We start from the raw sequence: 27,083 nt of genomic DNA, 5'->3' as shown, positions 1-27,083 counted from the left end.
TAAGCAGTCGTATGCTCAAATCATCAGCAAAAATTATGCCCCTGACATGTGAATCCTCCAAGTTATCACAAAACTCTCTCTCTCTCTCTCTCTCTCTCTCATGTGGTAGTTGTGTCTTTGCTCTTTATCTCTGGATGTATTTTTGTTTTTTTCATTTGATCGGCACATCGTCCCTCTTCTTCTTCTTCTTCTTCTTCTTCTTCTGCTGGTGGTGCTGCTGCTGCTGCTGGTGGTGGTACTTGCGTCCGGCTCTGCTTGGGCAAAGCCGCGCTCTTGCTCTTCCGTTGGGAAGTAGAGCACGGCTCCTTGGACATTGCCCATTGCTTCGACATCATCAACGCCAGGATGACGGACGACCGCAAACCGCTGCTGAGCGTGAATCAGCAAGATGGCCATGCCAATGTGGACATTGAGTATCGCGAGGGCTCGTCGAGCCAGGGGCATGGCCATGGTCATGGAAACAGCTGGGTTGCCTCCAGCTCCATCATTGTGGCTCAGATGCTTGGCGCAGGCGTGCTCGGCCTGCCTTATGCCGCCAGCCAAATGGGCTGGATCGGCGCCATTATTATCCTATGCGTCATCACCGCCTTTAGCATGTACGCTGTCGTTACGTCATCGCCGCAAAAAAAAAAAAAAACATTAGCCCGCCCTCACCCGCTGTCCCACCCACGCTGCCTTGCCACGCCCACACAGTTACGGTGGTCTTCTTTTGGGCAAGCTGCGTGGCAAGAACCTGGACATTGTTTCTTGTACGCATCGTTTTTGGTGACCCTTCTTGCCTTAATCATCATCATCAGCTGGGTGGTCCCCGCATACCCTCGATTTCCATCTGCTTCTTTTCTCGCATCTGCACCTCATCCGCTCTCAATGATGTGCACAGATGCCCAATTGGCCGAGTACGTCTCCGACTATGCGGGCCACGGCAAGCTGTGGCGCACCTTCGTCTCGGTTAGTTTACCTTCCACTCGATCGCACCCCAGCACAACCTTTCCTCATGCTGGCCCACTTCTCGGGACAACACCTTTAGGCTATTGGCAACACCTATGTGCTTGGCTCGTGCACCATCTATTTGACCACCTGCAAGCTCAGTCTGGAACAGGTACGTCCTCCATCCCAATCTATGCACCCCAGCCCGGATCGAGATCGGCGCGATCATGCCTGCTTGCTCTCGGGACCCCCCCCCAGCTTATGGGTTGGGTGCCAACACCCTCCTCCTCCCCACCTCATGGCCGCCGTGTTGCACTCGTTCGAACCCACCCAGATTTTTCAAAAATGCCCAGATGCCGCCTCCACCGTGTCAGCAGCATGCAGCGATACGGGCTGCTATAGTCACGGCATTGCTGACCTGTCTAACACCACCTGGCTTATCATTGCTGCGCTCATCCTGTACCCACTTGTTCATATCCGGTGCGTCCTCCACGCCTTTTTTTAGCTGCAGGCCCTTAAAATATGCCTTCCCGGCCTGACACTGACCGCTTGCCTCCTGCACCCCGCTGCCCGCCCCTTGCTACAACAGCACGTTGTCCGAAGCCGGCATTGTCTCCTACGTGGGCTGTGGCACCATTGCCTTTGTCAACGCCGTCATTGTCGTGCACTCCTTAACCACTGTCTCTGCCAAGCACCATCACGCCGCTGAAACGGACCTTTATCCCGCCTCGCTCAAAGACTTTGTCAATGGGTTGACGGCCCTCACGTTCGCCTATGGTGGTCACGTACTCATGATTGACATTCAAGCCGTCATGAAGCAGCCTGCTGACTGGCCCAAAGCCCTCTACTCGTCACAACTCTTCATGTTTGCCAACTATTGCATTATTGGGTTTCTGGGTTACGCTGTCTACGGCCGCGATGTCAAGGCCCCCATCACCTTGAGCTTGCCCGACAATGGCCTTCGTCTTGCCACCAACGTCTGCCTCTTCATCCACGTCGCCATGGCCTACTGCATCAACTCCTGCGTCCTTGTCACCAACCTCGTCGAAATCATCTGGCCCGGGACCTTGACTGCGGCCAAGGCCACAAAACGCCAGGTCATCCTTCGTTGGGGCTTCGTGGGCACCCTCACTTTGGGCTTTGCCATTGCCATTTCTCTCGTGGTCCCCTTCTTCAGCGACCTGATGAACGTTTACTCGAGCCTCGGCATCTTCAGTCTCTCCTTTGCCGTGCCCGTCATCTTCTACATCTTGATTGAGCCCTCACTCCGTGGCTTCAACAAAATCATCAACTACGGCCTTGTCCTCATTGCCATCGTTGGCTGCGTCATGGGCATGTGGGCCGCCATTGAAGATATCGCTGACAAGTGGAAAACCTGCCACTACTCCATCTAAAAGCAAGAGTCCTCGGCCCAGCCCAGATGCACACACACGAGCGGGCTCATGTTAATTCCCGGGAGATGGCGAGTTTGAGCCTTTCCCGGCCATCGACACTCCCCCACTCACACTAAGCTGTGGCCCAAGCCTTTGATACTGCTCTTTCTCTTTTGTTCTTTTGATTCCGAATCGATCATGCTTTGTTTTACGCCCGACCCACCCTGAATAAGCTGCCTCTCTTACTTTCTACCAAACATGAGCCTCCGGTTCATTAAGATATGTTCAAAGAAAGCCATAAGCAACCCACGGCCGCGTGAATGACGGCTGAAAAAAAATGGAGAAGATGATGCAACTCTTGCAAGTGAAATGGTGGCTAACCGCATCTGGTTGTCCTCGTCCACCAAACACAGCCCCGAAAGAAATTGATTCAAAAAGCATAAGACGGGCGGACAAAGCGTGTACGCAAACTGCTCCAAGCAGCTCAGTCAGCCACAGCTTCCGAATTGGTCACGCTTTCAGCTGCTTCTAGGGACGCATCAGGCCCAGTAACTCCCTCGGTGTCTTCCTCAGACGTCATTGAGAAAGTGCCATTGCTGGGCGCCGCACGGCGGCGTCCCGGAGGACTGGTCACCATTGGCGAAGGTGGAGCCGTCAGCAAGCGCAAGGAATCTGAACTCTGGAAGCGTGCGCTTGGCCCCACCGAAGGTCGCCGCAGCCCCATAGCCAACCGTGATAGGCTATCCTCAGCTACAAGAGGCCACATGAAAGGCAATCAGAAATGCCACCCAAAACAGTTGATAGTTCAGCAAATGTCCTGAATGACAGGCACATTAAACGTACATTGACCGCTCGTATCTGCCGTTTCGGTTTGAATCTCCTTGAGGCGCTGCCAGGAGCCGATATATCACATGAGTACCGAGCGGCCAAGAACCGAGTTTCGAGTTTTCAAGTTCGCATACACACACACACACACACACACACACACACACACACTCACTCACTCACTCACTCACTCACTCACTCACTCACTCACTCACTCAAACACATACATACACTCACACACACACTCACTCACTCACTCACTCACTCACTCACTCTCACTCACACTCACACGCACACACTCACACACGCACACACTCACACACTCACACACTCACTCTCTCTCACTCACACACACACTCACACACGCACGCACACGCGCACAAGTTTTCAAGTGCCCACAACCGCAAAATTGCAGACCTTGAGGATGGAAACGCAGAGCCGACAGGCACGCGTGGGCTGCTTTTTGTTGGCCAGTTGCTCGTAAAAGTTTGAGCAGTCATGGCAAAAAATTTGCCCACAAACGCTATCCAGAGCCCCACAACGAAACAGCATCCAGCAAATGGCATTGAGCTGCATCACGCAAATATGTTCAGTGCAGACGCAACGTACCGGCAATGATGTCGGCGCAGTGTAACGCTAAAGGCCTTGTGGCATGAGTTGCAGTCAGGTGCATCCCTGTGTTTTCCCAGCAGTAAATGGTCAATGACGGTCAGTGTTGACGGCAAGCCATCAACGGAAAAGCTGTCGCTTTGAAACCGGGCATAAACGTACTTGTCGGGCTGCCAGATGGAAAGCATTCGTTCGGCGGCGTCCAGGAGGAAGAAGCATTTCTCTGCCAGAGAGACTTTGGCCTCTGTGGCGCGCGTCACGAGCTTGTCCAAGAAATGACAACGTTGTTCGGCCAAGTCAGCTCGTTGCTTGTCCTGCTGGTGGCGGTTAGTCATGCTTTTGAGCCCCTCCTCGGCTTCTGCACGCCGCCGCTCTGCTTCTTGCAGGAGTGCCACGTATTCTGTGAGATCGGCTTGATGTTGTTGCTTCAGTCGGTGCTCTTGTTCGGTCAATTGAGTGTTGAGCCGTTCAATGCTGTGCTTGGCTTCTTGCAGTTGCTGTTCGGACGCAGCCAGGCTCTGCTGGAGTGAAGATGTGCGCTGCGTCTCGTCTGCCAGCTGGTGCTGCAGGCTGGAAATTTGCTGTTGGAATTCGGCCTGAACTGCGCTCATACTGCTTCGGTCGGCCTCGGCGTCACTCATGTTCTGTCGCACATCCATCAACTGTTGTTCCAAAGTTTTGAGTTGGTCCTCGTATTCCTTGGCCAACTCCGCTTGTACCTCACCGCGCAACTAGGGGAAACCACGAAAGATCCGCCCAGCATCTGGTGAGAACACGCGCGGGGGTAGGCGAGTCGAAAATGGGGCGGCAGATCTTCGCCACCAGATCGAAGCCTAAAGGCCATGGGCACGATGTCCGCCACTCACCCGCTCCATAGCACCCTGTTTTGAATCAAGCCCCCCCAAAGGCACGACATCAGAAGGTCGCCTACTGTGACCGGGAACAAAAGTCGAGTCTTTGACCTGCCGCAAAACATCGACGAGCAACCCAGAGCGGACAGGCACCAGGGTGAGATGATGGTGCATGAAAAAGATTCGAGGCTAAGGCATGAGGCGCTGTAGGTCTGAAATGCTCGACCCAAGGTGAGCCGTACCGTGGGAGTGGTGACAGACGACTGAGCATCTTCCAGCTCCTCGCGCACGGCTGCTAGCTTCCGTTTGAGCTCGGCTGCATACGTTTCCGATGCTATTGGGCGTCATTTGGGAGGACATGAGCGAGCTGAGTGCGATAAGCCCTTGACCCAGCCAGAGGTCAATTCAGAAGATGCAGTCAAAGGTTGCCAGCTAGACGCGCGCACCAGACTGTGCCTTGCGTGCATCCGCAAGAGCGCGCCGCAGAGCTTCCATTTCTTTCCGCGTGGCCCGCGTCTCCTCGTTGGGTGACTCGTTCTGGAAAGAGAGCCCAAAATCAAGTTTGAACGTGCACACACAAAGTGAGCTGCTCGCAAATCCCTCGTTGAGATATGTCGCCACAAGAGCACAGCACAAGTGAAGCTCGAAGGAATCAACCCACCGCTTGCCAATGACCCAGAATGGCAGAACCACTGCGGTTTCCCCACGAGTGAGATGAAGACGCATCGCCCTCGCCTTGAGATGAGCTGGCTGTGCGAGGCACGTCGCGCGGCTGCGACGATTGCATAGAAGCCAGCGAGGCACCAGAGAGGCTGCGCCGCAGAGTTGAGCTGGATGAAACAGTTGTGTTGAGGTCTTGGGTCACATTAGGTGAGGAGCGCCGCACGCTCGCTAGGGAGGTTGCATCAAAGGATCGAGCAGCAAAGTCTGGCCATGCCCGGTCCAGGGACAGCTGCAGAAGATGCACCGCACAGAATAGAAGTAAAGCGTAGTCGGCGAATGAGCGAGCGATGTCGGCCGGTGGCAGTCGACCCTTTTCCACGAGCACAACACGCCGCTGGCTCGAGGCCGATTGTTAACATGCTGGACGAACCTTATTCTCAAACATGCATGGCACTTCATTGAGATTATAGAGAGTATCAACGACGCGGCTACGACTTGAGGGCTGGCGCAAAAGCGCAGCTGTGTGGTAATGCCGCTTCACCATGGCCTCATTGCGACAGGCCAGCTGAGGGACCCGGGCAGAGCGAGCGATGAGCTGCAAGCCCAAACCCAAAGGCCTGGACCAGTGTCAACAAATGAGCTCTGGAGGAAAGCCCGGGACATGAGTTTTGAATGTTCGCACCTGTAGCACCTCGGCAAGGCGATTGTTGGTCAACCAGTAGCGCAGCAGGGCGCGACCACGACCTGTGGGCGTGCTCTGGTGATTTAGTCCGGGGACCGCTGTGGGCTATGCACAGGATCCAGAAGGAGCAACAACTGTTGAGGTTGAGCCGACCAATGGCATGCCAAAAGAGGTATGATATAACAAGGGCGAGTCCTGCATACCCTTTCGTGCGTGGGGAGGGCATCGACGAAAAAAACATAATAGTCAATGACATCTGATGACTGGCCGTCACACTCCTACGATGGCCCCACAGCACGCTTGATGAGCAGCCGATCGTGGGACGTTGCCTGCCATGATCAAATGCGGCGTTTCAAGCCTTGCAGAAAAACGCGACACGCACCCGAAAGGCCCGGCTGCCGTCGCGAAGGACGCGCTCCAACAGGTTCCAAAAGATGCCAATGTCCCGCAAATTATCCGTCAGCGGCTAGTCGCAAACCATGGAAGCAGGCCAGGTCACATGACACGTGCATCGTAGACCAACGATGAGCGCGCGAGGAGTGCAATGAGTGAACGGTCTTTGGCAAGCTGTCGGCGACAAGCGCGGGCGCCGCCATGCCATACCCCGCGAGTTCGTACCGCGTTGAGGTTGTAGTGTGTGAGCTTGAGCTCCTCACAAGAAGCAGATAGCTGTCGCAACAACACCTCTGCCATGCTGCCAGGCTGATCTCAATACCCAAGTTGCACCAGACAAATACAATGCCCCAGACCCTTGCAAGCTTGCCCCCACCGCCCTCCGCTCCGGGCTCAGCCTGAAACCGTCGACGCTGCCCTTTACAGAAATGTAAAAAATAAAATAAAAATCAAAAAAAAATTTTAAAAAATGCAAAAGAACAAAAGAAATTGTTGAAACAAAAGATTTCATTGTCAGACACAACACGCGCTCGTGTGTGTGTGTGTGTGTGTGTGTGTGTGTGTGTGTGTGTGTGTGTGTGTGTGTGTGTGTGTGTGTGTGTGTGTGTGTGTGTGTGTGTGTGTGTGTGTGTGTGTGTGTGTGTGTGTGTGTGTGTGTGTGTGTGTGTGTGTGTGTGTGTGTGTGTGTGTGTGTGTGTGTGTGTGTGTGTGTGAAAAGTTGAGGGTATCGCCTTGGTAAAGGAGGCGCGGGTGTGGGGGTGGTTGTCTTTTTGCAGCTTGGCGTTGCGTGTCGTCGGCAGGCACGAGGAAACGGCAGCCAGTCAGCCAGCCAACCAGCACACGTTTTGAAAAAGCAGACTAGGTCAACGGCACTGTGCGCTTTTGAACGAGTGGTCGCCCAAGAAGACAGCAAGAAGCTTGTTTGTGATCAGTCCTTCGCGTGCTCCGGAACCATCAGCGAGATGCGCGTGTGGGTGAGCTTGGCGCTTGGCCTCCTGGGCTGTCTCTCCATGTTCCACGCTGCCTATGGTGCTAGCCAATGTACGTCGCTCTGATGCCGATTGGAAGGCTCGTGCTGGTTTTTTTTTTCGTGCGCCCTGGGATGTTTGAATGCATGGCTACGGTGGATGTTTCCATCTCACGCCACATGACTGTCGATTAGACCGCAACTTTCTCAAAGTGACGTCGCGGCCTTTTGAAAGTGTACCGGCTGATGTGAGTTTGTACAGCTTACCCAGCCGAGCCGCAGCAGGCATACAAGCGTCTGGTGTGGGCTTTGTGCGCCCTCCCTCACCTGTCTGCCGTGCTGTCGCTGTAGATTGCGCTCGAGAGCCTGGCCGGCCTGACCCTGATCATGGTGGCGACTGTGTTGGCCAAGATCGACTTCACCCTCATTCACATTGCGGCTCAGCTGCGTGACAAGTATGTACTCCGCTTCCTGTCAGCCACTCCAGCGTACGCCTACAGATGATGACACATCCGCCCCACCTCACTTTCTGCCTGCTCGCTTCGTATCAGGGTTTACTACACAGCTTGCGGCAAACCCTCGTTGCGGCCACTGCGCACCTCACGCTTGACGTACATGTTCCCGGATAAGAAGCAACAGTAGCAGGTGATGCATCCTACCGACTCGTGCAGCGGCTTTATACGCCCCTAGTCCTGGCCTCACATGCACTACTTGGGCTATTATGACATGGCTTTGTGTCTCCTCAGGCGACGAGGCTTGTACTTGTCGTGCCGATGCGTGTGTGTGATGCCTTGGAAAAAAAACAAAATCAGAAATCAGCCCCGATATTTCCTTCAGTTTGCTTTGTCTTTGACGCAACTGCTGTTGTCTCTGGCGTGCGCTATCAATGCACCATGCACTCCGCGCCCCAGCCAAGGCAGTCGCTGTCTTTTCTTCAACTCATTGACATGCGCCCCTTCTGAGCAAGAAACACCATGGTTGCGTCCAGCGATTTCCCTTTAGTTTGGTTAAGCAATGAATTTTGTTGGATGCGATGGACTACTTGGTCAGAGATCATCACTCCTGACCAAAGACTGTGTCCGAACAAAAAAATTGGGATAAGCAAGCCACCACGCCGTGAGGAAAGCAAGGGGGTGCCGGCACTGTTCCTAAGCGACACGGCGTGGGACTGTTGGAGCTCGACTTTGGCGGCTCAAGCCTCGCTGAGGCAGCTCGCAGCAAAAACAAAGAAAAAAAGGCGCGAGCGAGATGGCATGATGTAGGGACACCTTTTCGGCGACATTCCTCTCGGAAGACGCGAAAGGATGTTGACAGGATGTATAAGCACAATGCAGACGGTCAATATACGCACACTATCGAGCCTCCCGGAGGCTTTAGGAGGCCTGGCTATCTGAGGTGGCCTTGCTCGAGCTGGAGTTGATCTGCCTCAGAGATCGCTCTGGGGCTCGCGTTGCGGTGCCTAGGTACAGGGTGCGTACCACCTCACGCAACGTGGACACTTCTGTGCGCAATGCAGCTGCTTCGCTGGCCAATTGCTTGTGATGTAGCACCAGGCGTTGCAGATCTTGCGCCGCCGACTCATCGCGCCATTTGCTACGCTCGCGATGCTTGCGCGCCGCCTCGCGGTTGAGTCGACGGAGCCGAGCACGGTCTGCTTCTGCAAGATCTGCAATGCGGCGACGCCGCGCTCGTTTCGTACTCGGCGCAGCCTCACCATCAAGGTCACCATCGCCACTGCCAGCAGAGTGAGCACCATGAGAGGGAATGCTTGTGCTGCTGATCCTCGGCCCAGACTGCAGAGAGCGACCTCCGTCGCTATGACCCCTATGCAATACAAAGTTCTGAGTGTGCCCAAAACTTGCAGCCTTGGTTCCCAGATCAAGAAGTGTCGGGGCCATGGATGCCTCCACCACAGCACCGGGCCTTGCTGAGGGCATGACAAGACCCGTGGAGCTTGATGGGGCTATGGAAGTGCCTGTGGTAGATGACAGGTTGTAGTTGGCCAGGAGAGGATTGCCAGCTCCAGCCGCATTCTGAGCTGACAATGCTGCAGCCATGGCTACCGCTTGTAAGCTTGCGGGATCGGACACGGCAGGGAAGTTGAGAAGTCCCTGTGGCCAAGCCGACGATGTGCTAGCGCCGACACCGCTGGGAGTGCTAGTGGTGGTGCTGATCATGCCTGGCACAGTAGAGAGGGCTGGGGCAGTAGAGATACTATTCTGCGCAGCGGGCATACCCATTGCTGCGGCTGCAGCCGGGTTGAGCAGGAGAGACGACCACCAGGGCACTTGCCAGGGCAGCGTATTGGCCGCCCAATCAACGCCATTGGCACTAAAATAACGGGGGCGATATCAGACGCCAGGTTTATGAGTGAGACCGCCGCCACCAAAGCACACACTTGATGCTTGTTCTCGGAGACGCAGACGAGGAGGGCAAGAAACGCGCACCCGAGGCTCGCTTCTGTCGCCGGGGCCGAGGTGCCAAAATTTCTTGAGGCGTCGTTGTGGCTGTGGATACTTCGATGCTGGCTAGGCGACGAGGGAGCGCGTGGGGCCGTGCTGAGGGCCACGGTTGACAACAGATCCAGTGGAGCGGGAGCTGCATGCACATTTGCAAAATGCAGCCGACATGAGTGGAGGATTGCATAAACGGTGCTCAAGGCTGGCAAGATCCACAGCACGAGTCGAAAAACAAACAGGGCCGTTGAATACAAACCAAAACTGCCGATACGCCATTCATCGCCATCTTGTGCATTCAGAACATGGCCGGGTCCACAACATGCCCAAAGGTAGTATCAGCATAACGTGGTCGGGAAGCCTTGGCGAAAGCGCAACACAGACATGATTGTGGCAGGGAGAGAAGGGGAGGGCTGACCTTCAGTGTCCAGGGCCCCGGAGAGCCCCATTGGATCCAGGTTGGGAGTAACCTCGGTGCCAATTATGGGTTTACCTCGAACACTTGGTCCCATGATAGCGTTGTTGATGGCTTGCAGAGAGACGATCGACCCCCCCGGGGCCGCCGCCTCAAGGGCACGAGCGAAGGCACTCGAGCTGGCTGTAGAACGCCGTATATGGATGAGCATCAGATGGTGAAACTTTGGATGGGGTAGTCAGGGAACACTTTGTTCGTACCAGTGGGTGCGGTGCCTCCATGAAAGAGAAATCCTGGCGCGGCTGAAGTCGGGAGATTGGGCCGGCTGAGCGTAGCACTCATGCTCGCTGAGAGGCGCGACTGAGTCAGTTCTATGTTGACTTGCCCGCCTCACACCGCGCACATGCCCGGACGAGACGTATTAACTGGTGGTGCTTGGCGCGCGGGCCTCAGCAAACACTGCCCTGCTGCGACTGCCAAGGTCAAGGCAGGCTGGGCTGGGCCAGTTTGGGTGGAAGCTAGGTTACAACGGGTGGAAGCAATTAGTATATGCAAGAGCGACAGAACCTGTCCTTGATCGGTGGGACAAAGAGGAGGCTGTCTGATCAAGACCGAGGCCAAATATTGAGGGGGAAAAAGGTGCTGATGGCCAGGGGCCAACAACATGCCTATTGATCCGAGGGGAGCGCAGCTTGCCTCGTGGTGCACTTGCAGTGGATACAGACTCCTGTACTTTTTGCTCGGACCCGAGTTGTTTGCAACTTGGTGTTGGATGTCACAAGATCGAGCCGGGTTTGGCGTCGGAAGGGCACTTGTCTGCAGTGCCTGTCAAGTCAGCGGGCGGCAGACACAGTCGCTATGTCAGCGAGTTCGTGGTGCGACGTTGATCAGGAGGATGGTGTGGGGTTAGGGTGGAGGGGCGGCATCCAACCCGAGCCAAGTCGGCACAGAGATGCGGGCGCCCAGCAGAACGCGAGGACGGACTGCGAGGACGGAACGCGAGGACGGAACGCAAGGACGCCTTAGCAGCGGCAGCAACACCGACAGATAAAAATAACGAGACTGAGGTATATGACATCACACACACACACACACACACTGACCTGCTATCCCTGGCGATCAGAGCAGGCGCGACTCGAGTGTGAGAGTGCGAGAGGGAACAGTACCATCATCATCTCTGCGTCCCGCGATGCAAGATGCCGTTCGCTTCTACTTGACCCCACACACACACACACACACGCACACACACAGTCAAGACCGAACTTATGTAATCTACCACACTTGACCGTATTTGATTACTTTGTTTCATTACTGCTCGGACCACACTTGCAAGACGGGCTGTACATCATCTTCAAACATGTCCGCAGTTCGCTTGCATCAACGGGTGTGAAATCATCTGACAAAATGCGAGACATGACGTACGCTTGCAAACTTGAATGGTCAAAGTGTGATGTAGTGTGATCCTTTGATCCTCGAAATGTCAGACATCTTGGTGCCGCAACCTGATGTAAGCGACCGTTGGGACGCAATTCCTCTCATCATCCTCGAATTTCGTATTAATTTTCGTGTAATTTTCGGCAAGTTTTATCCGCAAAGCCGTCTCGCCTCTCGCGTCGATTGAGGAAGCCGCTCGCATGATGGGTGAGCTGGACCATCGAGGTTGGCCGTTGCTGTACATCTGGTGCCATTCCAATGGTTGCCGTAGATCAAGACGGTCATCATAGAATTTGAGAATTTGACTTGACCTTGACTCAGGGCTTGATTGACGACTTGCGAGGTTGAAGCATAGTACACAAACACACACTCTGGTTTGACTGTAAAGTATAAAATTATGTCAGTTCAAGAAGAAATCATGCACTTGCATGAATCGAGGACTTAAGGCCAAAAGGCCACAGAGCACGGCACAACACGCACGGCGGGAAGACGACAAGACAAAAAAAAAAACAGAAGCACGTCCTTGCTCCTCAATCTATCGGGATGGCTGTTGTGGATCTGATAAAGTTTGTCGCTGGCAGGCGTCGAGCACAAGTGCCAAGCCTTCCTCAGCCAGCCATGTGGATACGTTGCGGGCATATGGCCAACGCGTCCTATCACCAGTCCAGCAGCGAGTGACCCGGAACCATCGCAGGGCGAGCCGATGAGCATACTACGACAAACGAGAGTAGTGGCTAAATGTTAGCGTCAAATCCGTGCTTCCACGCATTTGAGCACTCCCTGGAGCCTGACACTAAATGCTAGCAGACCCCAACGAGGCCAAGAACACGTACCTGGCCACTGCAACGGTGGACCTGCTATCGTATGCACGTAGACCCCCATCCAGGACCCACTGGAACATGTCAGCGATTTCATCTCCTTCTACACCTATTGGTCAATCATGGGGCGAGGGAAGAGGCGCAGAAGGGGATGACATACAACACAAGTCATCATAGCATGAGCTCCACGAAGATATCAGGCTGCTGCTCCAACTACCACTGCCATTATGACCATCATCGGACGGCTCAACCGCCCTCTGATGATAACGAATACTCCGCACATCTTGAAGCTTTTGTGTCAATCGGTGGCAACTGCGCACGAGTTCGCACCTCCTATCATGGCGCGAAGGTCTGCCAGCGCCATCGCATGATAATTGACGAGCAGGTCCCAGCCGTGCTGGCGCGCCGACGTGTCAAGCTCTTGTGCAAACTCAGCCATGGTTAATCGCTGCCCGACCAACCGAAGTGCCACTGCCCGTCGCCACGGGCTTATGTGACCCGTCAGAGCATTACCCAGATGCTGCGCTGCTGCCCGTCCCACGTCACTGGCCGCATGCATGACGACGGGGAAGTCTGCAGGAAAGGGACTCGCAAGAACCACATGCAAAGCACCGCTCACGGGGTCTCGAGAACATCGCACACGGTCCTGGCCACCCTTGCGCACGAGATTTTCATAAAAGAAGCCCGTGTGCCAGGTCGATACCGTGACAAAGTTTGGAAGCTGGGTCACCAGAGCATCCTCGATGTCAGCTTTAGCGTTGAGTGCTGCTAACTCGGTGCGCGGTCCACTGCTAAAGGCCACATGACGCACGCCTGCTGCCGCAGCCTGCACAACCAAGCGCTGACCCACTGCCTGCTCTCGACCCTCTGTCCAATCAGAAGTGGTTATTAGAAAAATGGCCGCACAACGCTGAAACAGGCGAGTCAGATTTAGCGCCGGGTCTTGCAGGTTGGTCTCATACAGCTCCACATTATACAGGGCTTGCAATCGTCGAGCTCTCGCCGAGGATGCATTTCGAGTCAGGGCAATGACATGTACATCCGCACCAGCCGCGAGCAGGTGATCTACCAGCCCCCCTCCTGCCCACGCCATGGGCCAAGGCCATCCATCACGCAGTTGTCGAGTGAATGATCAAACACCACAGAGAGGTTAAGCAGTCAAGCAGTGGATGGATAAGCTGCCTACCTTGGTAGCCAGTGGCCCCAAACACCAAGACTGTCGGTCGCACCGTGCCATGGCTCCGACTCTTTGCGCCGCCACTCTAACACGAGCCATGCTGCAGAGTTGAGTCATGTTTGGTTTGAACGCACCACTCATCAGAGACACACACCTTGTACACGAAGAGCAGGGCAGCCACCAGTGCGGACCACGTCGCGAAAGTACGCATGGGATGACGAATCGCCATGGCGCGCAAGTGTGGGCGCTCACACCCCAAAACAAATTCGGCACAAGATCAGGCGAATTCCATGCATGCATGCATGGACGCGGATCAGAATGAGGCGGAAGAAAGTGCCTGTGGCTCTTAGAGATGAAACGGCGAGATACTTTCGAATCACAAAAGTCTAAGGTGCATGCAGCACAAACATTGCAAAGTCACAAACGTGCACATTCGCTCAAAGTTGACTGTTGAGGTTCAGCCCGCACCATGGCGCACTGCACACGGAAGTGTAGAGCTTGTTCGTGATTGGAATGAGCAAGACGTGGCTGTGTTTCAGAGCCAGTATCGTGCCTGGAACTCAAACAGCTTCAAAGATGTCTGAACACGAGTGTATCTTGATCTGGTTCGTTTGTCATGTGAAGTTGTGAAGATTAAAAAAGAAGGCGAAGTTGCGAATCGAACAAATCCGCCGAAGCACGGAGTCGACACCACAAGGTCAGAGACAGAGGAGATACAAGTAGAAGGGGAGAGAAGAGAGAGAAAAAGAGAGAAAATAAGAATAAGTTGAGAGAGAGACACACGCACAGCAACATGATGAAGTACATACATGCACGACAAGAGTCGGCTCGGCTCAGAGGCACGGCTCCGCTTCGGTCAGCTCTTTCGGGCATGCACGAATGGACCCGAGCGCACCGAGCAAGGTGTCAGATTTTGTTTTATCTTCTTCTTGAAGGCTTGTCTTATCTTCCCTTAGTATTATGGCCTAAAATCGCGCTTTCGCGAAAACAGTGAGAATCAGCTCTTTTGCCATGCGGAAGTACACTAGAGCGATTCAATCTGTCGAAATTGTCAGCCATCTAAGAGCGTCGTGTGACCAAGTGTAGTTTGTTTTACTCTTCCTGTGTATCGGAACAGCACACCTAGATTTTTTGCGAAAATATCCCCCTCATCGAAAGCAGTGAGATGGCCTCAAAGTCTCTATGGCAAACGAAAAAGACTTTGTTCGAACTGAATTGCAGGTCGTCAACAACACGAGCGAGGAATGGACAGCGCTATCCTTCCGCCGCAAGAATTTGGGACGAGAGCTCAGCAAAAGGAACGAGGGAGGGGGCTTTTGTGTTCAAAAGGCGATGCTTGCGTTCTGAAAGCATGTCGACACACTACCCCATCGAACGCGTCAAATCGTCAAGTCGATACCCGATGGCGATCGCCGATACGGGGCCATGCTCGTGCACTCGGTGGCCACGGGGGACTGACGATTTGCGTGACGAGAAGGATGGTCGCATGCTTCCGAGTTTCAGCCCAAAGGCTGAAAGCCACGTGAATCATAAACACCCCTTTGCCATCAACAAACATGGACACATTCACAAACATTGAAAGATACGCGCGGATCAACCATGGCCGGCCGGATATATGAAAGGCTGGCTGGCTCTTGATCGACTGCTCACCGGCAACCACCTCTAGCATGACCAACGATACGGGGCCATGCTCGTGCACTCGTTGGTCCATATGCTAGGGAGGCGCGTAAACAACCGACATTGGCCAAGGCAGACAAGTCACAACAAGACTCGAGTTCACTCCTCAGCAGGCCAACAGGTCTGTGATCTGCAGAGCACTGGGTGTGCTCCTACAAGCGATCCAAAAAGTCGGCGGGCACAGGGACGCGCACCTGTTTGGTGTACATTCAAAGCAGAAACACTTCATGAGCGACCGATTCAAAAAAGCTCAACGTAAAAGACCCAAGGACAAAAAGTCAACAAAAAACAACAGCGGCTAGACTGCCTTGAATACAAGGCGCAGGCGTACCGGCAATCCCTTGCGCACGCGCGTGGCTTGCACCAGACGACCACACATGGAAGTGTCATCATCGACGCTACCATCAACCAGCTTGGGGCCAGCACAGGATCAGGAGTAAGCAGGCCGTAGGTAGGCTAGACGAGAAGTGGTTCGATAACATCTCACAGCAGATCGCTTCCCATCGCCAGAGCACACAGAAGAAATCCACGGTAGCACCAACCTGCCAATGACTGAAAGAGGTCATTGGGAAAGCCGTGCCTGAAGTTGCTCCCATCAGATCACCAGCAAACCCAAAGCTCTCGCGGACGGGCAGATGAGCAGCCACCGTGTGCAGACCGGAGCGCGGTTCCACCATGTCTTCAAAGATGGCGCCACGGCGGTTCTTCAACACCTTGGGCACAGCGCTCAACGCCCGAGCCGGCACTGTAGTCCCCAGTACCAATAATTCGTCGTGAGTCTGCCAGTCATGCCACTCTGGGGCTCCGGTCCAGGTGTAACGTCAGCCACTGTAGCCATCATCTCCAACCTTACCTTGGATGTCAACCCGGAAGATGGGCTCTTGCATTGAAGGTTGGGCCGATAGGACCGCTCCGGCAAACGCAGCACGAGCCATGGGTAAGATCTGGTCAATGCGACGGTGCACGGCATCCTAGATGTCACCATGCAAAGCACCCACAAGTGTAGCAGGTTGGAGTAAGGTTGGAGGGTCGCGAACTGCTGTTTTCATTCCAGAGTAGTCGATAGCGTACCGCATGCATCTTGGCATCCACAATCTTGAAGCAGACTCCGGCCAACGCCTCGTTGGTGACAGGGCCTTGGGCACAAATCTGACGCACAAGAGGGGGCAAGCACAACAACGGATGAGCACTTGGCGACTCTTCTTACTCGCTACGATGCACAAAGGCCGACTGGTTGGGTATGCATGCTCACCTGCTTGAACCCAAGAATGACGAGGTCGGCAATGCCACTGAGGTCCATGCCCACTGTGCAGTCCACCAGAACATTGGTGCCTGACATGCTCATTATCTATCAAGGCAATCAAAGCAAACGTGCATCGTCAGCATGCTGCACAGCACAGATGGTAGTCAAAGGCGTTCACCACAAACCTTGCGGGCCATGTTGCGATCCCAGCCGGTGAGCTCGGTGACCAACTGCACGCGCGTCAACTATGGCACAGGGTCGCACACGTACACACACACACACAATAGTGTGAGTCAGGCAAGAGCAATGGTTGTGACGAGGTATTTCTTGGTGCGAGATTTACCAAAGGTTGAGTCATGGTGACGCGCTGGCTGTCCAGGGCCTCGATGAGCTCACTGGGCAATGGTTCGGCCACTACGAACAAGCGATTATGCTTGTTGCTGGACTTGGCCAGGCAGGCCTAGGCGGCGGCAAGGCATATCAAAGCAAAAGCAGCGTGGTGTCAGACATGTCGTTGTCCTGCAAAACAATTGACACACTTTTCCGCATCTCAGTCCTGCCACCGCACCTCAGATGGGCTCAAGATGGTCTCCACACACTGCACGACGGGCTCATCGGCCTGAATCTCACAGCCAGCGGCGGCGGCGATGGCTTTGATGGCTACCTCGACGTGGAGCTCTCCGACGCCGGCAACAAGCTTCTCGCCCGTCTCCTTGTCGACGAGGCACTCAAGGCAGGGATCCTGCTGTTCAACGCGACGCATGGCAGCCACGATCTTGTTGTTGTTAGCGGCCTTGATAGCTCGGATGGCCACGCGTACAACTGGGCTCACGCTGAAGCGCATCGTCTTGATGTTGTCCACCTGGGCAGGACTGTCTGTGACCGTACCGGCCTTGGTCATGGCGCCTTCAAGTCCCACGAGGCCGACAATATCACCGGCGCAGGCGTCACCGAGACCTTGCATGGTGGTGGCACCGACACGAGCCACAACGCGGACCGTGGCCTCTGCTTGAACAGCGGGTGCCTCGGCGGTGTGTTCGGGCCGCAGTACATGAACACGGTCACCCGAACGCACAGTGCCCGAGAAAACACGGCCATAGCCAATAATTTCCTTGGACTTGCCCGGGGCTGGCAGCATCTTGCTGACATAGACCACCAGTGGGCCGTCGGCACGGCACGCTGCAATGGCTTGGGCCGTGCTAGACTCGAGGTCGCCGTCATATACAAAGGGCAAGCGGATGGGTTGGGCCTCAAAGGGGGAGGGCAGGCGCCAGTTGATCATCTCGAGCATGCCTTCAGCCACAGGCAGCCACTGCTTCATGATGAGCTTGCGAATGTCCTTGAGGCTATCGTCACACCACTGGTGCTCTTTGAGCACACACCCGAACTTATCACTCAGGCGGCGCAGGCCCTGCAGTCAATCCGGCCGGCACCGCACACCGCCGAGGGGCGCAATGCATCAAGGTAAGACGAGGCAAAAGGAAGCGCCTTGTGTGAAAATGGGAATGGGTGCCTTTTCGGCGGCGCAGAGGCTCGGGCGAGAATTTTGTGTAAAAGGAGCGGGACTCACCTCGCGATCATCGTTGGCTTGCAGCTCAAAGACGCGATAGATGGGTTGCAGCACGACGTGGCAGAAAGTTCGCGACCAAGGCTGGCCCGTGCTTGGGTCCTGCGGGCAATCACGCTTCCACTTGCCAGAGACAGGATCCACGTAATAAGAGCCCCACAGTCTGCGGGCTACTTTGATCACTTCTCCTCGACTCGGCGTGTAATCAGGACGCTGCTTGGCAAGAAGGCGAGCTGCCATCTGGGGCAAAGTGAAGCCCCAACCGTGCAGACCAGAGGCAAAGGCCACAGAGCCGTCGGCCGGGGACACGGCAAAGTCTGCGCCCTCGGGTTGATATTGCGCGATCAAGTCATTGACGTGCGCGATGGTGGCCTCGAAGCGCAGGTAGCTGGTCTCGGGGTCGTATTGCAGCTCGGTGATGCAGCGGTCCACCTGCGCGAGACAGAAAAAACAACAAAAAACAAAAAACCAAAAAACAAAACAAAACATGAGAACAGACGTGTACTTCAGGTTGCGCATGTGGTGGTCGTGGCGGGGCCCTTTGGCAAAACCTATCCTGGACCAGGCGAGGCGCTGGGCTACCGCAGCACATGTCTCTTACCTTGTTCAAAACGAGCACAGGACGCACGCCTTCCGCCAAGGCTTGGCGCAGGACCGTTTCAGTCTGCACGCCCACCCCTTCGATAGCGTCCACGACAACCAGCGCCCCATCAGCCAAGCGGAGGCTGGCTGTCACCTCGCCGCTAAAGTCTACATGACCGGGGCAGTCGATCAAGTTGACCACAAGCTTCTACTCGTGTCAAAGTTGAAGCAAGATAGGCAACAGAGTCAGAACAGCGCTTCCAAGGTACACCTGGCCATGGAGCATCGACGAACCGAAGGTGCTTCCTCATTGCTTTGCAGAGCAGAGAGAGCAGCCGAGGCCACGGCTCGGCGAGCTGCCTTGCGGCTGGGGTGGTAAGACTCGGTGGTTGTGGAAAGGACGTCGGGTATGCGCGCGGTGCACTTGAATTGGCCTGGAAGAACGGTTTCAGCCGGGAGTTCGTAGGGTCAGCACATGGGCATGCGAAGTGGGGTGGGCGACAGGGCCATAATACTGAGCCATAGTTGTGTCATACCAGGTGCGTTGGCGTCCTCTTGCAGTTCAAAAGTGGCTGGGGCTAGTTGGTGCTCCTCGAGAAAGCCAAACAACTGCTGCTCAGGGCCTGCAGCTTGAGGCTCAACGACCAAAACACGGCCACCAAAGTCTGGTACATCCTGCAGACGCCTACGCTTCGACCCACAGGAAGGGTATGAGCTGTATTCGGTCCACTTGAGACCCCCAAGAACATGCCACGTCGCGCAATTTCTGTGTAAGTGATGCCCACAAACCTCAAGGCTTGGCCGGCAGCCTCGGGGGAGGCGAAGCGCGCCAGGGCAAAACCGCGCTTGGGGCGCAGCTCCAAGGCTTGAAGCTGGGCTTTGTCCATTGGCTGGCCAGCGCAAATCAGCTGGCGCAGCGCATGGTCCAGGGCTGCTTCATCCTCAAAGTCCTTGGAGCGTCCCGGAACTGGGAGATTGCCTGTGTCATGGCAAATGGCAAAGTGGGCAGAAAAAAGGCGAAGCAGGTGGTTGCGTGAGAACGGGGCATGGGTATGGGTCGTGGAAGCACATCAGGCTCATGCAGACCAGTCACTGTGCAATACCGAGGTAGAGGGTGTCTGATTCGACAACCAATGGCCCCAACTTGTTGCTAGCTGGCAAGCCTGAGCGCGGCTCGATCCTATTTGACAACGGCAGGGCGCGCAAGAAGAGGCACGGGGCAAACGTAACAGTGCGCGTGAGAAACAGGCTGCAGCAACAAACAAGCAGCAGAGGCATCGGATTTCGAGGAGCAGGAGTACACTGGTAACGAAAGCACATCAAAAGGCACAGCCGTCCCCGACTGACCCATCGAAGACCAGGCGAATGCCGGTGGAGGTGATGGTGATGCCGCGCGCCTTTTCTTCCTCGCCCGTGTCCAGCGCCAAAGACTTTCCAGCCTAGCTCACCATACGATGGCGGTGAAGCAACGGAAGGGTGAGTATCGTTGAGTTGAAGAGACGCCATTGGGCTCAAAGAGCCGCAGGCAAAGTCTAGGCTAGTTGAGGGTCAGACCTTGGCTTGATTGAGGACTTGCGCACGAGCAAGGAGCGAGTCACACAGCGTAGTCTTGCCGTGATCGACGTGCGCTATGACAGCGACGTTGCGGGTCGCAGCGGGTTTGATCTACGCAGCGACAAGACAGCCGAGTGAGTTGCTCATGGTTTTGGCATGTCGCGATGCCGTTGGGGGCGCGCTGGTTCTGGGTTAGGGATGCCTGACCTTTGATAGCATGGCGGCGAGTGGACTAGCGCTTGCGGCGCTTGAAAGCTTGAATACGACAAGATTCGTCAGCCTCACTTGCCTCCATCAACGAGGACAAGGGAGTCGAAAGCGGCCGGGAGGCACGCAGAGGCAGTAGAGCGTTGGAGCGTTGGGGTGGCGGTTGGGGTCTTAAACCGAAGAGGTCCGATGAAAAATGCCACTTGCCAGATGCGACAGTCTCCATCAAGCCGGGTCTTGGTCCGGGTCACGATGTGTACGCAAGCGCTGTTACGAAGAGGTGTTATGCAGTCACCTCACACCAACTGGCTGTCGCTCGAACAAACAAGCACCTATTTATTGCACAACAAATCCATCGCACGTGACCAAGTTGAGCAGAACCCTCCCCACCTCCTCCCCACCCACGTCCCAAGCATCATTCTCCATTCTCTTCCCCTAGCGGACCGCCTTGTCCATCATCAAGAACACCACTTACCACGGATCCGCCCACCGCCAAAGAAAGAGAGCAAAGAAAGAGAGGGGATCGACCAACGTCTCTGCTCGTCTAAAACACACACACACACACACACACACACACACACACACACACACACACACACACACACACACACACACATCTGTTCGTGGTGTTATGCAGAGGTCAAATTGAGGTTATCGCGGTGCGAGTGAGGGTTATGACAGGGAAATACAACAGGTGTTGTGGCGGGAGTGGGATTTGCTGAATAGACACACACACGGACGGACGGACGGACGGACGGACGCGGAAGAACGAGGCAGGTCTGCGACGAGTGCAGTGCAGCAGCATGGTGGAGCCGAGCGCGTTGCTGCTGCAGCGGCAGCTGAAGGAGCTGACCAAGAGCCCTGTCGATGGGTTCTCAGCGGGGTTGAAGGATGACGACATTTATCACTGGGAGGTACGTTTTTCTTTGTTGGCGGCGCATTATCCAGCGTCATTGCCCGCTCACTCACTTGGACGTGGGTGGTGCTATAGGTCATGATGATGCCTCCCGAGGGCACGCTGTATGCCGGGGCTATGCTTCGAGCCGAGCTGATTTTTCCGCGTGGTACGCAAAGTCCTTGTCTAGGATCTTGTTTGTATGGCGCTGGGCTCTTTTGCTCAAACAAGTGTCTGGTTGAGGTTCTCTTCGCTGCCCCATTGTCTGACCAATGTGCCGGCCGATGCAAGCGCAGAATATCCCAGCTTGCCGCCGAAAATGACGTTTGTCAAGGTGTGGCCGCATTTGGAGTCGGACTTCCTGCTTTGTTGTGATGGCTCGGGACCGTGATCGCTCAGAGGCGCCTTGAAGCTCACCAGGTGGGCTGGGTCTATCATGCATGCCAGGTGATTCCCTGGCATCCCAACGTTTATGAATCTGGCGAGGTGTGCATCTCTATTTTGCACCCACCAGGTCAGATGCATAGCACCTCTGTGCCGCTGCCTCCCAGCCCTTTACCTCCTTTTGGGTTTGACTTGGCTCTTTCCGTTTCGACCGTGCACATACTTTTGCTTGCGCGCAGGCGACGATGAGTTTGGGTACGAGCAAAGCGGAGAGCGTTGGCTACCCATTCACACCGTGACGACCATTTTGCTCGTAAGTGTGCTTCCGCTTGCGTATCTACCTTGGTCCTGATCTGGCGACATTGCAACTACCACCGTGCTCATGCCTGCATCGACCGTGGGATGCGACTGGATGCGGCAGAGCGTGCTCTCCATGATGTCTGAGCCCAACGATGAGGTGCGAAGGAAATGTTTGGCGGAATTTTGCTGGTGCCCCGCATGCCTAACAGCTGAGCAGCCTGTTATTACACGAGCTCGCTCTGGTGCTGTTCGCATGCTCGCTCAACGGGGGTTTGACCACCTTTGATAGAGCCCGGCCAATCTGGACGCCGCCAAGCAACTGCGCGAGGATCCGCAAGGCTTCAAGAAAAAGGTGAGTGAGTGTTTGTGCGCCTGCATCTCGTTTTTGAGGTCGATGAGACATAACCCAGCTTGATTTTGCTCCTGACACCTACGGTTCAGGTGCGGCAGTGCATTCGGCGAAGCCAGGAAGAGGCCTATGATTAAGTAGCACGCAAGGCACCGTGTGCCACCTTCCATCCCTCTCAACATTCTATGTTTGCGAATGCAATCTTTGTGCACCATGGCGTGAACCTCTTTGGTCTCTTTTGCCAACCTGATTCTCGAAATTGTGTAAATTCTAGCCTTGCGTTACGTCTCTTTATTGACCCAGCGCACAATCTGGACACCCGCGTTTGTGTCACACGCACAGGGGATGACGGGCACTGGACAAGATGTGAAGCAGGAAGGCCGCAAAGCCGCGCAGCGGCTACGCTTAGCGTATCATAGCCTAACCCTCTACTGTTTGGTTCTGTTTTATCCACAAGCCAGGAGCCTAAACTCACAATTTACTCATCACCGTCATGGCTGCGATCGCACTGGCAGCGGTACCAGCACCAGCGCCAGCATGGGACTCGGGTACTGGATACTGTTCCCATAGCTGTGCCACAACTGCATTCAGGGCGGGTGGTAGTGGCCAACGCAATGTCAGGTTCAAGCTAGCTTCCTGAGTCGCGGCCCACAAGATGGAGGCAGGAAGCGCAAATGCCATGCCGTGCTTGTCCACAAACTGGCCCCTTTGATAGACCTGCGAAAGACAAGTTGGTCAGGAAGTGTCATGCCTCTGGATATTGATGAGTGTGAAGGCGCAAAAGGTCACGAGTCACGCACCGTCGCATAGCTATTGATGATGCCTGCGTAGTGATAGCGGCCCGGCCCAGAGGCCAGAAAGAGAGGGCCTCCACTACAGCCCTGGTAGACTGCGCGCATGCACAGCCATATTACGAGTCAAACAACGCAAGCATCCTCGTCAGATCAACTCGAGTACAAATCAGCCCAAGAAGCGGCATCACGCTTCTGACCTGGAGCAGCTACAATAAACATGGCCGGAACGCGGGGCGAGCAGGGAGTGGAGGTAACGGGTGAGCAGTGTAGAACAGCATGGCCCAGGCTAGCCACTGCATGGCGCGCATCGCTGGCACGCTGGGCTCGGGGAAATCCACAGACCAGGGCCGTCACGGGGCCCTCGGGTGCTAGCTTGAGCATTGCCGCTGTTGGAGCGATATGGACGCTGGCCGGGGCACACAGCGCAGGGCAGTGCAGGATAGCAACATCGAGCTGGTGATCCTGAAAGAGGCATGTGGCAGGCCAAGCGGCGGTGCTCGCTTCTTCTTTCGGAACGATGATGCACCAGTGGCCACCATTGGATGTGTTTCTGCTGGGAGTTAAACGGCCCAACAGCTGGCGACCGTGAGGCACACTTCGGCTTGAACGGTGGCGCAGAAGGTGAGTGAGCAGCTGTCGCCAAGCGTACCTTATGGCGGTGCCCGAGGCCAAGTGAGCACATGTGATGACGAGCTGCGGGGCGATGAGAAAGCCCGAGCCGAAGCGGGGTCCGTGGCGCACGAGCACCGTTCTTCGCAAACAGGCGTCGCGATCCATGGCCCACTCCAAAGGCTCCTGCTTCCTGCGTGTTCAGAAGGGTTCAAACGGACTGGACTGTCTGCCTTGCGATTTGATCAAGGCTCCTGCACTGCCTCAAGCAAGTACGGCAGTTGTTTCCGGCATGGCAACTGTCGGGATGAAATTCAAACTGACTGCCAGTTGGGGTCAATGTGTGATAACATTCTTCCCTTTTTTTTTTCTTTTTTTTTGAAGGTTGTCGGGAAGCTTTTTGCAGATGGCCCTTGTGTTGTCAATAATTTCTAGCTTTCATGTTGTGGATGATGGTCATGAGGGAAGGGATTGGACGGCGGTATACTGGTCAACTTATCGCAATTGAAACAGGAATGCGGAGTGATGTGACGTGGGAACCGCTTTCTCCTCCACGCACATGATGCATAGTCATGCCGATTTGCTGCCTCGACACATGAGCAGGGCTCACACAGCAGAGGCAGAAGCCAGCAAGACAAAGAATCACGGGGACGGATGGGTTGGACATGCATGGGTACGAGGTCTGCGCAGACCCCACCTAATTTTGGGGTTGACCCTTTGCACACACAACGTACACACACACATGGTCTTGGCCAAAACGATGTACATGCGCACGCACATACATGTCATTGGAAAATCCTTAGGTCTGTCGCTTCCTTCAAGAAGGCGGCAGGGGGCTTAAAAAAAGAAGAAGAAGAAGAAGAAGAAAAAGAGGCAAGCATGGACGTTGAAGCGAAGAGTGGGCATTGTGGTGGTCAGGAAGGAGCTGCTTACTGGCCAATGGTGAGGCCAAGGCCAAAGGCCGAGTCACCCTTGAGATGGTCAAGGATGGCGGACACGGTAAAGTTGACGCCCGGCGCCAGGGTCTTCTCGTAAACAGAGGTGATGACACCCGCAGTCGAGACCTGGCCACGAACCATGGCCGAGCTGAAGCGGGACTGGAAGCCAACGTTGGCCGTGCACGAGGCTTGGGCCAGGTTCAGCTCAAAGTTGGTGCCCAGTGCAATCGTGTCCGAGTAATCGTGCTGGTACGAAGCCTCCAAGACGCCCATCGGGGACATGGTCACGCTGGTCGTGTTGTTGGCACCGCGGTAGCGACCACCAAATGATGGGATGGCCTGCTGACCACCGGGGCCATACTGCCACATGCACTCGCCACCCAAAGCCAGGCGTTGCGTGATCTTCTGCAAGTAGTTGAACACCCTAAGTCCCATGGGCACGGACACGGACACGGACACGGACACGGACACGGACACGGACACGGACACGGACACGGACACGGACACGGACACGGACACGGACACGGATACGAATACGGACGCAAAGCAGGGTGAGTCGCTACGCGGTCCCAGCACCGGTCAACACAAACAGGAGGGAGGGTCGTGCAAAAATGCAAGAAAACCCGAGTTGGAAGAAGACAACACAACACACCAGATGCCGCGGCTGTTGAGGGGGTCGACGTTGACGGCCTTGAGGCCAACGTGAAAGTCAGCGCCATCGTAATCCGTTTCAACCTGGACACCCTTGTATTCTGCACCGTCAGTCTACAATGCGTTTGAAAGTTGAACAATCGGGCCCAACCATAGTGAGCAGTGCGACATTGATAGGCGCGATCCCATCAAACCCGAGGGCAAAAGAAAGCTTTGCAAGGCCTCGGGAAAAGGATGACCAAAAGACAGGGGATGGTATGCATGCCAACCTGAATCTGCAGGCGCGAGCGCAGCTGACGAGACCAGTCGTAGACAATCTGGGCCGTCAAGCTACCCTTGTGGTCCAGGTCAGCCATGACGATGGGCGACATCTGTGACCGACCGAGCGTCATGCGCCGTTGAGTAAGGGTTAAGTTTATCTACTACACTCGGCAGTATCGTACATGCTGCCGCCCATGTTCGGCGGGCTGCAGGGCGCTGAGCAAGGTCAAGGTTGTACCTCAGAGGGAGAGAGTTGCTGAAGGGTGCCAACATAGGTTGGAGTGAAGTGGTAGGCGGGCTCCTTGCCGAGGTGAACCTGGTGCTGGAGCTGCATGTGCTGGCCGACGGGCTTGGAGAAGCTGAAGCGAGCGCCCTCAAAGGCAAAGTTGGCAGCCAGAAGACCTGTGTTGGACGGTCGACAGGTGGTGGGGTTGATGAGAATAAGAGAAGAGAGAGAGAGAGAGAGAGAGAGAGAGAGAGAAAGAAGGAGGGATGGTTGTGGTAGATCACCAAGCAAGGGTGTTGTTGAAAGCAGTGCGACGACATTCGACTGGTTCGAGCCGCGTTCACATACCGCGGTACTCGTTGTGCAAGAGGTCGTAAGATCCGGGCTCAGGACGGGCAGGGGGTGCAGGGGCGCTGCAACCCAGACAAAGCAAGCACGAGCGAAGGCAAGGCACAAGCACAGTCAGACGATCAAAGCCACGACCGTGACCAAGGCTTCCCTGCTCCCGGTTTCCTGCTCTCTCCCAGCAGCGGTGTGCCCGTCTCTGGGTCTCCCGGCCTCCAACACTGCTGTGCGTCATAGCCACTGTCTCCACGCTTCCAAGCGTTGACACCCAATGGCTGATAACAACGATACACATACACCCATGCACCAACGTCGTTCTTACCTAGCCTGAGCCTGCTGAGCGGGGGGAGGCGCTGCCATTTCGTCGGTTTGCTAAAAGATATGCCTCAAGAAATAATCCACCAGGCGGAAGAGAAAGTGCACAAAGTGTGACACTGAATACACACGCTCCCCTCGTGGTGGTGCTAATGGACCCTGTCGTTGGTCGCAGTACCAGTAGCAGTAGAAAGCAGCGAAAGCTGACTTTGTCTCTCTGTCTGTGCTTGACCAAGTGTCATTCATTCGTTCAGAAACTAGCGCGAAATCGTACTGCTTTCGAGGCTCAATATCTATATAGTTGCCGCTACATAAATGTTATCCAAAACCATTCAGATATGCCAGCCCTTGTCAGATAAAAGAAGGGAAGAAATCATCTGACATGCGGACGATTACCAAATTGCTGACATGCTGACAATTAGGCGGCGGCGGGGCGGGGGGTTGCGATGGAACCGTGCCGGTTGTCCGGATGATGAGCCCCGTGTCATGTCCGTCGTGGGGCACCTGGACCATGCATGATTGCTGGCCAAGGAAGCAGCGAACATGGGTTAGAACCAGGGGAAACAATGAGGAACAGCACGCCCCCCCCCCCCCCA

At 55.2% G+C, this 27,083-nt stretch overlaps 7 protein-coding genes across 7 annotated transcripts; 3 read left to right on the top strand and 4 right to left on the bottom strand.

The window, feature by feature from the left end:
* Positions 1-345: 345 nt before the first annotated feature.
* On the top strand, positions 346-2,321 carry MONBRDRAFT_25158 (uncharacterized protein; the record flags this gene model as incomplete). The annotated part of the gene is made up of 6 exons (XM_001745599.1): positions 346-596; positions 694-749; positions 881-948; positions 1,028-1,099; positions 1,262-1,407; positions 1,517-2,321. The coding sequence occupies 6 exons, from the start codon at positions 346-348 to the stop codon at positions 2,319-2,321; spliced, it is 1,398 nt and encodes a 465-aa protein (XP_001745651.1).
* A 463-nt stretch (positions 2,322-2,784) lies between these two features.
* Positions 2,785-6,623, bottom strand: MONBRDRAFT_25157 (uncharacterized protein; the record flags this gene model as incomplete). Its single annotated transcript, XM_001745455.1, has 12 exons — positions 2,785-3,050; positions 3,144-3,189; positions 3,543-3,648; positions 3,735-3,800; positions 3,897-4,465; positions 4,828-4,919; positions 5,032-5,122; positions 5,247-5,537; positions 5,679-5,813; positions 5,931-6,035; positions 6,313-6,396; positions 6,549-6,623. 12 exons carry the CDS (start codon positions 6,621-6,623, stop codon positions 2,785-2,787), a joined length of 1,926 nt encoding a protein of 641 aa, XP_001745507.1.
* A 662-nt stretch (positions 6,624-7,285) lies between these two features.
* On the top strand, positions 7,286-7,932 carry MONBRDRAFT_25156 (uncharacterized protein; the record flags this gene model as incomplete). The annotated part of the gene is made up of 4 exons (XM_001745598.1): positions 7,286-7,364; positions 7,486-7,538; positions 7,642-7,745; positions 7,842-7,932. The coding sequence occupies 4 exons, from the start codon at positions 7,286-7,288 to the stop codon at positions 7,930-7,932; spliced, it is 327 nt and encodes a 108-aa protein (XP_001745650.1).
* A 363-nt stretch (positions 7,933-8,295) lies between these two features.
* On the bottom strand, positions 8,296-10,503 carry MONBRDRAFT_32288 (uncharacterized protein; the record flags this gene model as incomplete). Its single annotated transcript, XM_001745454.1, has 4 exons — positions 8,296-9,621; positions 9,738-9,888; positions 10,165-10,344; positions 10,422-10,503. The coding sequence occupies 4 exons, from the start codon at positions 10,501-10,503 to the stop codon at positions 8,664-8,666; spliced, it is 1,371 nt and encodes a 456-aa protein (XP_001745506.1). The 3' UTR covers positions 8,296-8,663.
* A 4,916-nt stretch (positions 10,504-15,419) lies between these two features.
* Positions 15,420-21,037, bottom strand: MONBRDRAFT_32287 (uncharacterized protein; the record flags this gene model as incomplete). The annotated part of the gene is made up of 19 exons (XM_001745453.1): positions 15,420-15,461; positions 15,599-15,679; positions 15,810-16,012; positions 16,121-16,238; positions 16,339-16,416; positions 16,520-16,615; positions 16,696-16,755; positions 16,854-16,970; positions 17,079-17,921; positions 18,081-18,509; positions 18,679-18,867; positions 18,954-19,093; positions 19,196-19,344; positions 19,449-19,638; positions 19,763-19,839; positions 20,007-20,098; positions 20,214-20,324; positions 20,727-20,752; positions 20,896-21,037. 19 exons carry the CDS (start codon positions 21,035-21,037, stop codon positions 15,420-15,422), a joined length of 3,183 nt encoding a protein of 1,060 aa, XP_001745505.1.
* A 121-nt stretch (positions 21,038-21,158) lies between these two features.
* MONBRDRAFT_36943 (uncharacterized protein) lies at positions 21,159-22,624 on the top strand. The gene is made up of 8 exons (XM_001745597.1): positions 21,159-21,334; positions 21,412-21,484; positions 21,612-21,649; positions 21,763-21,829; positions 21,939-22,012; positions 22,121-22,156; positions 22,289-22,351; positions 22,441-22,624. Exons 1-8 carry the CDS (start codon positions 21,224-21,226, stop codon positions 22,483-22,485), a joined length of 507 nt encoding a protein of 168 aa, XP_001745649.1. The 5' UTR covers positions 21,159-21,223; the 3' UTR covers positions 22,486-22,624.
* A 199-nt stretch (positions 22,625-22,823) lies between these two features.
* On the bottom strand, positions 22,824-26,532 carry MONBRDRAFT_36942 (uncharacterized protein; the record flags this gene model as incomplete). Its single annotated transcript, XM_001745452.1, has 9 exons — positions 22,824-23,065; positions 23,149-23,237; positions 23,340-23,944; positions 24,685-25,248; positions 25,342-25,454; positions 25,610-25,711; positions 25,840-26,003; positions 26,176-26,240; positions 26,495-26,532. Coding segments are annotated over 9 exons (1,980 nt in total), but the record flags the coding sequence as incomplete, so codon positions are not given.
* Between the last annotated feature and the right edge of the window lie 551 nt (positions 26,533-27,083).

The sequence above is a fragment of the Monosiga brevicollis genome, genomic scaffold (genome assembly GCF_000002865.3).
Source record: "Monosiga brevicollis MX1 MONBRscaffold_9 genomic scaffold, whole genome shotgun sequence".
NCBI classification, from domain to species: Eukaryota; class Choanoflagellata; order Craspedida; family Salpingoecidae; genus Monosiga; species Monosiga brevicollis.
The sequence above is the reverse complement of the archived record's forward strand: the minus strand, read 5'-3'. Positions and strand labels throughout refer to the sequence as shown.

Excerpts from the sequence above, each read along its gene's own strand:
- MONBRDRAFT_36943 (XM_001745597.1), top strand. The coding sequence starts at position 21,224 with ATGGTGGAGCCGAGCGCGTTGCTGCTGCAGCGGCAGCTGAAGGAGCTG. Across the intron at positions 21,650-21,762 it reads CGAAAATGACGTTTGTCAAG|GTGATTCCCTGGCATCCCAA; the intron begins GTGTGGCCGCAT and ends CATGCATGCCAG. Across the intron at positions 21,830-21,938 it reads CTCTATTTTGCACCCACCAG|GCGACGATGAGTTTGGGTAC; the intron begins GTCAGATGCATA and ends GCTTGCGCGCAG.